The 12,643-nt window shown below is 39.7% G+C and overlaps 1 protein-coding gene across 1 annotated transcript; it reads right to left on the bottom strand.

Moving 5' to 3' along the window:
• Nucleotides 1-253: 253 nt before the first annotated feature.
• slc2a8 (solute carrier family 2 member 8) lies at nt 254-12,643 on the bottom strand. Its single transcript, XM_078251502.1, has 10 exons — nt 12,265-12,643; nt 11,218-11,383; nt 9,313-9,519; nt 8,061-8,160; nt 6,327-6,538; nt 5,910-6,059; nt 5,314-5,422; nt 4,382-4,516; nt 3,594-3,739; nt 254-2,200 (listed from the first exon to the last, which is right to left on the bottom strand). The coding sequence occupies exons 1-10, from the start codon at nt 12,357-12,359 to the stop codon at nt 2,054-2,056; spliced, it is 1,467 nt and encodes a 488-aa protein (XP_078107628.1). The 5' UTR covers nt 12,360-12,643; the 3' UTR covers nt 254-2,053.

Raw genomic sequence — 12,643 nt, 5'->3', positions numbered from 1 at the left:
AACTGTACTCTTTTAAACCGCATAAGAGTTGGATGATCCGTTTTTTCTTCAGAGAAGTCACTTTTTCTAACATCATCAGTATCTTAAGTGTGTGCACGTCAGATAATAGGCTACATGATTCAAATGTTTCCTTTACAAGATAAACAGAAAATATAAGTTACAAAAACACACCCATATTCTCTCTTTACAGTTGTCAGTTTACACTTTTCAATCTGTTGTTGATCAATGTTTAAAAAAAAAAAAGAGTCTTGCATCACATAATCAGTTTTTTACTTCATTTCTCTGATGATGCAGTTCTACGCAGTTGAATAAACAGTCAGCACAGTCAGTGTGAACAGCAGACTCCTGTGACCTCATGATGCATTCACCCACCAAAACATCAGTACAATACAGTTTCTGCAAAAATCTTTGTTCAGAGGTTTAAGGAGCAAGGACACCAGGCAATGCATTATTTCTTACTTTAAGGCAAGGAAATAGTGAACACCAATATTTTTTCAAAAATCTCTGTATTCCCTACATGCTGCTTTAGCATCATACCAGCTTTTGTCAAATGGAAAACAAGTATTAATATGTATTTATTTATTAGAGTACTTCTTGTTTTTGCCCAAACAGAAAACTAACATCTGTTGAAAAATGGTGATACATGAGGGTAAAGACAAATTCTGTATTGGAATATGGATGAACAGTAGAAAAGTAGATTATGCTGCAGCAGTAGTTTGAGTAACATGTAGGACAGTTTATTTCCACAGTAAAAGCTCAACACCGTTGGGATCTATTATACCTGACATTAATTCAAGCTTACCACGGCCTCTTTTCTCTTTGAAAAAAGTCTTTAAAACTCAAAAGAAAGATTTAGGGTGGAGTATACCTTAACACCAATTTCACTCTGAAACTTCACAGTAAAGCATCCAAACCTGAAAGTATGAAAGACCCCAAGTTAGGTCCTATATACAACTTTTACTTTCAGTTTTAAAGGTGCCCTGCCACACATATTGCATTACTTTGTGGTAATGTCTGAAGTTCTACCATGGGCTCTGTAACATTTTTTTGTGGAAAAAATGCCTTGGTTACCTTGTTTCAAGCCATTCTAGCGTGGTATAGAAAGCCTGCAGAAAGATTTGTGCCAGTTCTCATTAATATTCAACGAGCTAAGCTGCTTGACTCTGATTGGCTAACAGCTAGCCAATGAGAGCCTTGCTATCAGCATCCTTTACCCAGCGCAACTGGTCGAGCTCATGAATAGTAATGAGCTCAGGCAACACCACGTCTGACTGACCAGCTTTTGTAATTGGCCTGATTTCTCTGCTTATTTCTTTTCAGTGGCTAGAGCTGACAGAGGAGGTAGCAGTTCATTTTCACATGCACGACATAACACAAACACATATGGACCTAACATATTTCAAAAAATACAAGTAAAAACGTTTTTGTGCGGCAGAGCACCTAAAAGCTTTCTGCAAAGCTGGTCAACTGTCAAGCTGTAGTAACTGAGTAAAGGACATTTTAAACTGAACTACAGCAGTGAGACCCGCAGAGGGCAGTGTAGGGCTGTTTTACTGGAAGTAGCAGCACACTCAGGCAATCGATCAATAACACTTAGATTCAGCATAGGACACCAAACCTGTTCTAAATCCACTCCTTGGGAGTCATTTAGATATGTTAAAATTCAGAGGATTTGACCTGCGAAAAACGATATGCTATTATATTTTAAAGGTCAGACTTCCTACAGAAACAAATGGGTTGCACCCAGTTGCCAGTTTAGTCTAACCTCATTGATGTGTATGGGATGAGCAAAATATTGGAAACACCTCTCATTTTAAGCCATAAAGTTCAACAGCACCATAAACTACAATTATCAAAAATGATCACACAGTTGAATCAACACCTCCATAAAACAGATTGAACAAAAAAGGGAGGGTTTTCTGTTTCTTTCATAGAAACTTATTATAAGAAAGTGTCAATCAGCTTTATAGCTTCATAGGCTTAACAAAGATTTTTTTAAATGCCCACAGAGTGTCCTGAGAACCAGTCGGTTCAGCGATACAAGGGCTGAGATTCATGGACCTGATGTCCCTCTGAAAGTGGCTTCAATCTGCTCCAGTGTCTTGCCCTTTGTTTCTGGGATGAAGGCCATGGTGAAGATGACGTTGAGGACGCACATAGAGGCAAAGAGCCAGAAGGTTCCAGCGCTGGTTAGAAGAATCTGGAAGAGGTTGCATTTAAAAATGTTGAAAAGGCCAAAGAGGAAGGAAGGTTTTATAGTTTCACAGTAGATACCAAAAACACATACAAAAGCAACAGGACTGCATGGAGCTGCAACTAAAGATGATTTATTATTTATCAAATAATTTGTTGATTACGTTTTCGATTACTCTATTAATTATTTAGTCTATGAAATAGTCAGAAGCCATAGCCTGAAATGAAATTGCTTAATTTGTCCGACCAACCCGTCCAAAACCCAAAGATATTCAGTTTACAATGATATAAAACAGAGAACAACATTCTTGTTAAATTACTTAGTACTTACTTACAATTACTAGTTGTCTGTCAATCAATTACTTGATTAACTGAGTAATTGTTTCAGCTCTAATTTCTATCAAAGCAGTAGACTTTCAAATTTATGGTATTATTTTTGTGCCTTTAATTCCAAGCAAAACTTCTCAAGTATCAAACAAAAATCACTAACTCAAGTAAAAACAATTGTCATCTCAAAAGTAAAACTTAAAACGTGCAAACAAAACATTTGTGTAGTCATAAACTATTGGTCTTTTATTTGTTTGATAATAGGGGTGTGCAAAAAAAAAAAAGAAATCGATTCATATTCCAATCGCGATTCAAGCTCTACCGATTTAAAATCCATTAATAGAATTCCAAAAATGTATTTATTTTTTTTTTTTTTTAATAATGTGTCTACTGCAATCACATGGGAAAAGTAACAACATTTACATACTGTGAATGGTTTTTTTTAATCGAGAATCATTTTTGAATCGAAAATCGATTTTGAATCGAATTTGAATCGTGAGCCTAAAAATCGATATCGAATCGTGACATTTTCTGAATCGTGCACCCCTATTTCATAATATGTCCTTTTGTTAACTTCTTTTTCAATGATCAGTCTTTTGCTCTCCATTGTGTCTCTCCATCATGTTTGCCTTAACTGCAAACGTGATGGAGAGAGCAACTCAACTGTAAACAAAAGGACATCTTATCAAACAAATAAAATATATTAAAAATAGCTTACGACTACACAAATGTTTTGTTTGCAAGGTCTGAGTTTTACTTTAGAGATGACAATTTTTTTGCTTGAGGTAGTGATTTTTGTTTGATACTTGAGAAGTGTTGCATGGAATTAAAAATGCACAAAAGTAATCCCATACGAATTGAAATAACACTGACAGATCCAAACAAATACTACCCCAGGGCATCCAAAAATACAGAAAGTCAGTGATGACATGTATGTAAAGTTTCTCACCTTGTCCTGTGAACACAAAATAATACTATCAGGATTATCAGAAAACGTTTCGACATTATGTTGAGCTGATAAAACAAGTTAACAGGTGAAATACCATTTAAATAGTGGCCTGTTGAGCACTCACCATCATTTCTTGGAAGGTCTTGGTGACGATGAATGCCATGCTCCAGTTGGTGAGGACGCACACAGCACTAGCAACCCCCCTAACTTTGGACGGGAAAATCTCCGACATAATAAGCCAGGGGATCGGACCCCATCCCAGAGCAAAACCTGGACACAGCAACCATTATTAATGTGGTGCAGGCTGTGGGGAACACACACACTAATCCATATGTTCTGGAAAATCACCAGTGGTGGAATGTAAGTACATTTACATGTACTCAAGTAAAGTACTTAAGTACACATTGGAGGTATTTGTACTTTACTTGAGTATTTCCATTTTATGCTACTTTATACTGTAGTTCTACTCTCCTACATCTCAGAGGTAAATATTGTACTTTTTACTTCACTACATTTGTGCGATAGCTTTAGTTACTGTTCAAATGACAGTTTTTCATCCTGTATCAGCAGCTAACTGAAGTATTCCCTCCAGTCGCCGTCATTAAAAATGGGAGCTACTCCCCCCCCCACCTATTAGTTCACTGTCCCCGACTGCTACACAACATTAGCTTTTTGTCCTCTTAACATAGTCTTGAGAGACAAAACATGTCACATATAACACAAGACATTTCACAAAAAGGATGAAAGGATGCTACAAAGAAGAGGAATTAGACATAAATAAAGGGGAAATGAATTAATAATTTTGACTCTACCTGAGCATTTAAATATGAAAAATATTCCCTGCTGCTGATAAGCGAGCTTTAATAACTGGATTATTCATGTCAGACACCTGTCTGTAACCCAGGATCTCACCTGTGATGAAGACGGCCATGCTGGCCAGGGCCAACCAGGCCAGGTCAGCGTGGGGTTCTTCGCCAGCCTTGCTCTGGATGTCCATCAAGTAGAAGTAAACCCCGAATGCTGTGGTGCTGATCGCCATGGCAACACCTTGATTATTATTGGGAATACAAACAAAAATCTGTCATGACCTCGCGGTCTTGTCTGGTGCTAAAAATAGAGCAGAGCTGAAATGATTTTCATTCCAAAACCCAACACCAATCCAATTTAAAACAAAAAAGTGATTTAAATACATTTTTGGATGTATTTATTAGGGGTAGATGCTAGATCACACCCAATTGATCTATCCACATCCACACGGCATACTGCGCAGGCAACAACACTTTGCCTTTAACAGTTATTTGAACCCTGCTACAACGCGATGCTGGTACGGTCTGTCATTGCAGCCAGGGTATGACTGTGACGGAGTATATTTTAGCTTCTAAACCAAAAACTACACAACCGGACATGGTGCAGCAGGAATGGGATCCAAAATTGGGGAGAAATGAACAACATATGCAAACTTTATGAAACCTTTATTGGTGATTTTTCACGGTAGAAAGTGCCGCTATACTATATTATGCCGCTATAGACTGTTACAGTCAATCCCTGGCTGCAACAGGCCATACGAGAAGGCCAAACAACCGTCTGTTGAATCGTGTTAAAGCCCAAGTGTTTACACACGCAGTATGTCTGTGTGGACTTCGACACGTCCATTAGGTCCAATCTAGCATCTACCGTTCATTAGAGAGTTGATAGTAGAGAGATGGCAGTAAACGAGAGTAGAGAGAAACAGGAAATTATATGAAACAAAAGGGACGTTGCAGTTCATTATCAGTGCTTTAAAACTGCTGCCAACAAAACGTAAATAAATCTGTGTTTAATAAATTAATCTTGGTTGAAAATACCTGAGATGATGAGAAGGACCTTTCTTCCAGCTTTGTCCATAATCAGCGCTGCCACTCCTGTAAAGACAACCTGAATCACACCCACGATCACTGAAGCCAGGTCACTCTCCTGAAAAACAAGACATTCACATTGATGCTTTCAACAAGATACTGACACAAAAAGAGCAATAGCTCTCGGATTTGTAAGTAGATAAAATAGCAATTCGTCGTGGGATTTCTAGCTGAAATGTGGTCCCTTTTTTGTTTGCATAGAAAGGGATTGCTCAGAACAGGTACTTCATTGTTTCAATTGATGCTTTTGTGGTTTTTACTTATAATCAGAAACGTATATATTTTCAGTGCATCCTACAACAGCTTTTCAAGTTCTGACTAGAGAATAGCAGACTTTCAGTCAAAGACCAATGTGGGGCTTTTTTGTGAAGAAAAGGAAATTATGATTTCAGTCATTGTATACTCTTTGCTTAGCACCTAGTAATAAATCCATGTTGTCACCTATAAGTGCAAGAGCACTAGAGAATATTGGGCAGTAGTTGAAGAACACATCTGTAATTGTCTGTAATTTCCCCAGAATACATCACAATTTTAAGCCTACTCACCTTAAAATGTGCCTGTTCAAATATGGTCTCAGCGTAGAACATGATGGCATTGATCCCCGTCATCTGCTGGAAGATCATCAGCACGACGCCGATCACCAGAGGCTTGTAGACCCCAGGGTCCTTCAGGTCGGACATCTGGAAACTAGAGCCCTGAGAGGAAACAGAAAGGCCACTGTCATCAGGCCACTGTCACCAGGCCACACAACAGTCAACACTGACTAAAGATACAATCAGTGAGACACTTCATTGTCTGGGACTGCAGACTAGACTGTTTAAACCTTTGACCTGAACAGTCTGGGTATTGGTTTCAACATGTCCAACAGTGGTGGCATTAGCATTGAGGGGGAAGGTGCTGTTGTGGTCAGAAAATCACACAGTCCACCGCATCGCAGCCAAGCCAACCAACCACGGCCTCACCTGCTCATCACAAGCCTCCTCGATGCGGGCGCACTCCCATTCGACGGGGGCATCCGGCCCTCGCAGGAAGCGTAGCGCCTCCTCAGCTTCCCGCCTCTTTCCGTGTGACAGCAGGAACCGCGGCGTCTCTGGCATGAAGCACATGCAGACCATCAGCAGCGTTGGCGGGATGGAGCAGCAGATCGCGAGCCAGCGCCAGTCCAGGTAGAGACCTGCAGGATGAGTTCACATAGCTCAGAATGAGAAGCTGGAACCAAACTGTATTCAACATTTTTGGTAAAGAAATAACAAAACAAAAATAGTTGCCAACTGGAGAGACGATGCGATTCGGGAACTTCGGTCGGTAAGGGCCAACGCTGTTATTGTCAGATCAAATTCAAGGAACGGCAAGAAAGTCGGTTTGGTAATGACCAAATTAAGAACCGGGTCCGTGATCGCGGTGTAAACAGAGTCATGTCCTACCTCCTCCACGCTCTACCCAGATGCCACCCCTCGCCTAAACCAAAAGAGATTTCAATCCAGGAAGTCAGAACGCATCTGACACGGACAATCTCCTGTTGTGTGAAAGGAAAGCTCCGGACAATGACCTGATTCTGCGGACACTGTTTGGAGTTCATATGAGGAAATCAGAGAGGATGCTGAGGGGCCCCAAGCCCCCTTAGGAATTAAGGGACCTTCCAATAGAAAGATAACTCCTATTGAAAATTAAAGGAGACTTTTGTATCAAACCACACAATGACATCAACTGCCTTTGTCATCTTGTCCCCATTTTTAAATGGTTGGCCCAAAGATAATTTGGGTTTTTCCCCCAGTTTTGTTCCAAACATGCCAGGTCCTGCACTGTGCGGGTCAGACTGAAGGCTGCAGGACACAAGAGGAGCCTTGTCAAGTCCAGGTTTCCTCACGACATCTTCATCTGCTGCATCTAAAAATACATTCCTCTGCAAATCTGATTGTTTCGCTGGATTTTCTACAATGATCAACAGTGTTCTTTTGTGCTGTTCACCTTCTTTTTCTTTTTCCTGTACCATTTTTTTTCTCCGTACCATTCAAACTATCAGACAATGATTCCTTCACATGACATCAACTAAATACTATGTTTGTTATACATTGTAAGGGCAATTTAACCCAAATGACATACTTAACATTTGTCCTCTATAGGAGACAACCCGCGTGCGTCACGTGACACACCAGCTTCTATTGGGTAAATGTGAACGGTATGCAGCTAACACGATTAGCGAGAAGCAGCTATTTTCATACAGGCTGTGGAAGAGGCAGCGCAGGACTCTGATCATATCTGAGGATGTTCACATCACATGATGGCCACGTTTTGGTCATCTCTTTTTCACAACCTTTGATCCAGAGGTTTAAAACGGCACAGCAACCTCAGATAAAAACACTTTAAACTAAACCATGTTGTCACAGGGTGTTTGACAAAGAAAATAAATACACATAATCACCAGAGAGCAAAGATATTACACATTTTTAAATAAGAGCGCAGATTTGTAGCTCTGTATTATGTAGCTACTGTCATAATGGTGGCTGTTGTAAAGTTGTATCATGGAAACCCCTCAATGATTTACAGCTCATAAACTGCTTTGTTACCTTAAGTAACCTTGTTAGACTTCTTTCTTATGTTCAGTTCAACATTCAGCAAATTTCAATAACTTGGAGTCAGACTTTACAAAATGAGATTTAAGGATGCCGTAAACGCATAAAGCTGAGATTACATACCTGCGAGATACACTCCCATGATGCCTAGCACCACCATGAGTTGCACACAGGAGCCTAACAACCCACGTACCCGCTCGTGTGCCATTTCAGAGATATACAGCTGTACGAAGAGAGACAAAGACAATTACACAGGATGAACACGCCAGAGTTACTGTCAGAAATCAGCCAACTCTCAGAGGCTAAAATCCATACAAACATACAAAATTAATGAGCTCGGAAACCTGGGATAATCAGCAGTGCCAAAACGATAAGCCTATTACTATTCATTATTAATCTAATTCTGCAACTAATGCCGTTTTTATTATTATGGATTAAAAAGCTAATCACTTTACCAAATTAATTGATTAATCGTCCGGTGTATAAAACCAGAAAAATAGAGACAAATGCAAAATTATTTTGTCCTTCCAGTCTAAACCACCCAAAACTATTCAATTTACAGTCTCTGTCTGTATGAGCTCTTGAGATCTATGGGACATATTTATAAGTAGTGCGTTATGTACAAACTGTGTAGTGTATTAAGAGGGGACCCTTATTTACTGTTACACCGCCGAACAGCATGCTGGGTAAAGCTAGCTCTCTGCTGCTCGCTAAAGTACATTGAAGAACAGATAAAGAAAAAGAGACCGGAGGTGATACATTTTGGCAAACTCAAACATTTTAAGCAACAGCGATGTAACTTTTGGAATGAACGCTTTTGTTGTGTTCCTGGAAATAGCCTGGTCCCAAATAGCTAGCTGTGCTAGCAAATGACGTGTATACTCTAGCATTGCTAGGGGATGCAACTATGTCATGGCAGGTGTAGCCTATTGCTCAAGACCTAAGGAGCGCAGTGTCCAGTGTGAAGTTTTTTGGATGAGTAGCTTTCGAGAAAGCTGCAAGCAGCAACCCTGGAGGAAAAGCAATCGACTCCTTCCAACTTTTTCAACAGCCACTGCACTAGTGATAGGAAATAGAGAAAGACAGCTATTGCTCAGACTTTCATAAATATGGAAGCTTGAAAACACTTAAAGATATGCCAGCATTCATGTGAAAATACCACAAATGTACTATTGAGGGAATGTGATTACTTTAACGTGTGTACTTGTAGAGAGGCTGTCGGCAACAGGGCAGGAGATCACAGTATGAACAACGGAAAGCAGGAAGAAGAAAAAAGAGAAGAAAAGCCATGTCATGACAACATGGGGACAAACAGTTGTTAAGGCAGGAACGTGACTAATAGAACCAAACTGAAAAAAGGGCGTTAGGCTAGTACCGGGACGACCAATGACGTGACCCCACTGGCAAGGCCGGTGAGCACTCTGCCGACGTAAAGCATCCACACGTTCTGTGCTGCGATGATGATGGTGAAACCGAAGACGAATGGCAGCGAGCAGAACATCAGACTGAGCTTCCTGCCGATCTTCCCCACCATCCAGCCGCCCAGCAGGCCACCGGCCGCCGCTCCCAACGTCACTATGGACTGAGAAACAAACAACGCAGAGCGTCAGGGAATAACTTCTAGAATTGTATTTACCCTGTATTTTCACCAATTTTGAATACTCCAAGTTATGAAGTATTCTATTTTTAATACTCCAAGTTATGTAGAACTAATAACTAGAAAATGTTGTTAAAATCTGCACTTTTTTACTGACTAGCTTTTCTGCCTAAACTTTTCCGTCATATTTATCTATAGTATCAATTTATAGCATGTTCACACAAAAATACCCATTAAACAACAATAACCAACCAAAAAGCAATGACCAAAAAGAAAAAAAACTAAATTAAAACTGAAGTTCACTGATTGGATGTTTCTTACTCAAATGCACCTTGGGAGTCGTACTTGACTTCTCTCCTTCAGTTTTTATGTTCACAGACTTTTTAGTCAAAGAACCAGATATTTTCTAGTCTATATCCTTGACGTTCCACTTCCAGGATTGCTCCGGTGCCGCAGGAAATCTCAGGAGGTCTTTTTTCGCCGATGTCCATTTCCTTGCGCTTTCTTTGTCGTGGAATTTTAAACTGCGGTCTGAGGACTATGGTTAACTGCTCCTCAGATCTCTGCAGGGTAAATCCAGACAGCTAGCTAGACTATCTGTCCAATCTGAGTATTTTACAGCGGCTCCGTGCAGAGCTTAGCACCGCCCATGACGATTGTGACTGGTTTAAATGCCAATAAAGCAGAGAACATTTTTCTCCCATCCCAGAAAGCTGTGTGGACTAGCCAGACCCTCCTCCGCTCCTTGTGTGGATGGCCTGGCAAAGCGTGACTAGATATTTTCTAACACAGTTGTTCCTCTTTCGTACTGACGATTCAACTGTCAGTCACCAACATTAGGTGCATCTGACATTAGGCCCTACCCAGTGGTGTAGTCTAATGTATTGTAGTGGGTAAAATGTACTGTGTATATATATATATATATATATACACACATATACACATATACATATATATATATATATATATATATATATATATAAAAAAATATATATTGGGCATATCATAGTGGGGGGGTCTGGGTGTCCTCCCCCAGGGAAGTTTTGAGACTTCATTTCCTGTATTCGGATACACTTTTATGCACCAATTTATGGTGGAAATACCTTTATTTAGCCTATACAAAGAAGAAAAACATAGATGACAATTAAAAATATATCAAAAATATAATGGAAAGTATGTTGTTGCGTGTCATTGGGCATTTTTAAGTGGGTATATGGAAATCCTGAAGCTTTCTTAGTGGGTATACTGTGTAAACCTGCGAATCTCGTAGACTACACCACTAGCCCTACCCAAAAAAGTAGTAAAAAATAAATAAATAAATAAATTGTGACATTGCATTTAAAAACTTAAATTTTTTTCAATGACTTCCAGTGTTTCACTTCAAAATCTCAGATGCAAACACAATTTGGTGTTTTAACATGTATATTGACTTTTAAATGTTCTGGTCATAATCATCTACCTTTCATATATAGAAGTAACTAAACGTCTGTTACTATACGAGTCTTTTTCTGTGTTTCTTTAAACTGTAACCAGCTTTTGAACTCAAGTGAATCCGACGAGACGTGTTTGAACATGTGGTGACAAAAACTGCTGATAAGTTAAAAAAAAAAAAAAAAAACACTTTAAAAAACAATTTAAAAGCTGTTCTGCTCTGAGGCTTGTGATAATGAATCATCATCATACCCCGAACCAGGAGGCCTGGTTAGCGTCCAGCCGCAGCCAAGGGTCAGTAGTGATGCTGGTAAGTTCGGGGATGGCGGGAGAGCTGTACCCCAACACGAAGCCGAAGCTCATGGGACCCAGAACAGATGCAAACGTCGCCAGGTACAAGTTCCTGTTCTTCACTTTACTGTGGAGAGAAAGAGGAACAGAGCAGAGTGTAAAGGTCAAAGGCCATCGTATCAAAACTCATCAAAGGACAGATCAGCAGCTTTACACACGTAGCCTACATTTGCATATCAAATGTCTCAGTTGAAAAGTAGAACACTGCAGGCTTTCTATAAGCCGACACCTAGAGGAGCAATCCGCAAATTGTTTATTTTGTGTAGTTTGTACGAATTAAAATAATGTCATTTATATTATGTCTCTGTTCTTTTAGCATTCATGTGACCAACAGGAGCTACATGTTTTGAGAACTTATGATGGACATTATTTATTGGCCAAACAATCACATTTTTTTATTGTTAATTAATGCTGATACATGGAAACTAATGGAACCTTGAATAATGACAAAGTGCATTCACATGTTTTAAACACACCAGCATTGTTTGCCCAATAGTTAGATGAAGTGATGTAAAGTGTGTCCGTTGCAGTAAATGGGCTGAGACATGCGAAACATCTGAAATTGTCCTTTAACAATCCATCTTTGTGTTAACCTTAGAGCTGCGATAATTCAATATGATATAATCTATCATCTTTCAATGGAATCGATAGGGTAAAGAAGCATGTTTACTCAAACTTCTCAGAAAATGTGATCTGAAATAGGCCTACCTGGGACCTACCAGTATTGATTTTATAATCACACTTTACATTACCACACAGTTCAATGTGATTGACATCAACTGGATTACATAAGATTTCACATAAGCGAGCAGATATCCCCGATATGCATATATATCGTGGTAAATCGTTATTGAGATATGAATACATAGAAGATCTGGTCAATATCGCCCAGCCCTACGAAAACAGCTACACTGAGCTTTCACTGTGTATTTGTATTTTTTAACTGACCTGAGATAAGCATCCTGCTCAGACATGAGTCCAGTAAGATCATCATCTCCATCCTCCGCATCCAGGAGCCTTCTCCTCTCATTTTGGATGTCCATACTGACAGCCGTAATGTTTTCTGGTGTCTTCTTGTTCACCTTTTACATGGATCACAGGTCAGGTAAAACTATCTAAAGAAAATCAACAATAATAGGCTAGTTATGGCAACCGTTTAGCCACACGAGGACAGAATTGAAGAAGAGAAACTACAATAGCTAGCCGCAAAGTAGACATCGGTCATTTCAGTTGTTTAAATCTGACCAGTTATCGCTGACTGTGAACGAGGGTTTTTGCTTCGTCAACCGGCGGCCAACTTGCCTTTTCAACAATTCAGTCAGCTGAT

The sequence above is a fragment of the Sander vitreus genome, chromosome 5, assembly GCF_031162955.1.
Source record: "Sander vitreus isolate 19-12246 chromosome 5, sanVit1, whole genome shotgun sequence".
Classification (NCBI taxonomy): domain Eukaryota; kingdom Metazoa; phylum Chordata; class Actinopteri; order Perciformes; family Percidae; genus Sander; species Sander vitreus.
This window is presented reverse-complemented; position numbering and strand designations above follow the sequence as displayed.

What these genes read in the sequence shown, in the direction of transcription:
- slc2a8 (XM_078251502.1), bottom strand. Translation starts at nt 12,359, where the DNA reads ATGGACATCCAAAATGAGAGGAGAAGGCTCCTGGATGCGGAGGATGGA. An exon ending in TTGAACAGGCACATTTTAAG is followed by an intron (nt 5,423 to 5,909) that starts GTGAGTAGGCTT and finishes CTTGTTTTTCAG; the next exon opens with GAGAGTGACCTGGCTTCAGT. An exon ending in CATGGCCGTCTTCATCACAG is followed by an intron (nt 3,740 to 4,381) that starts GTGAGATCCTGG and finishes TGCTGTGTCCAG; the next exon opens with GTTTTGCTCTGGGATGGGGT.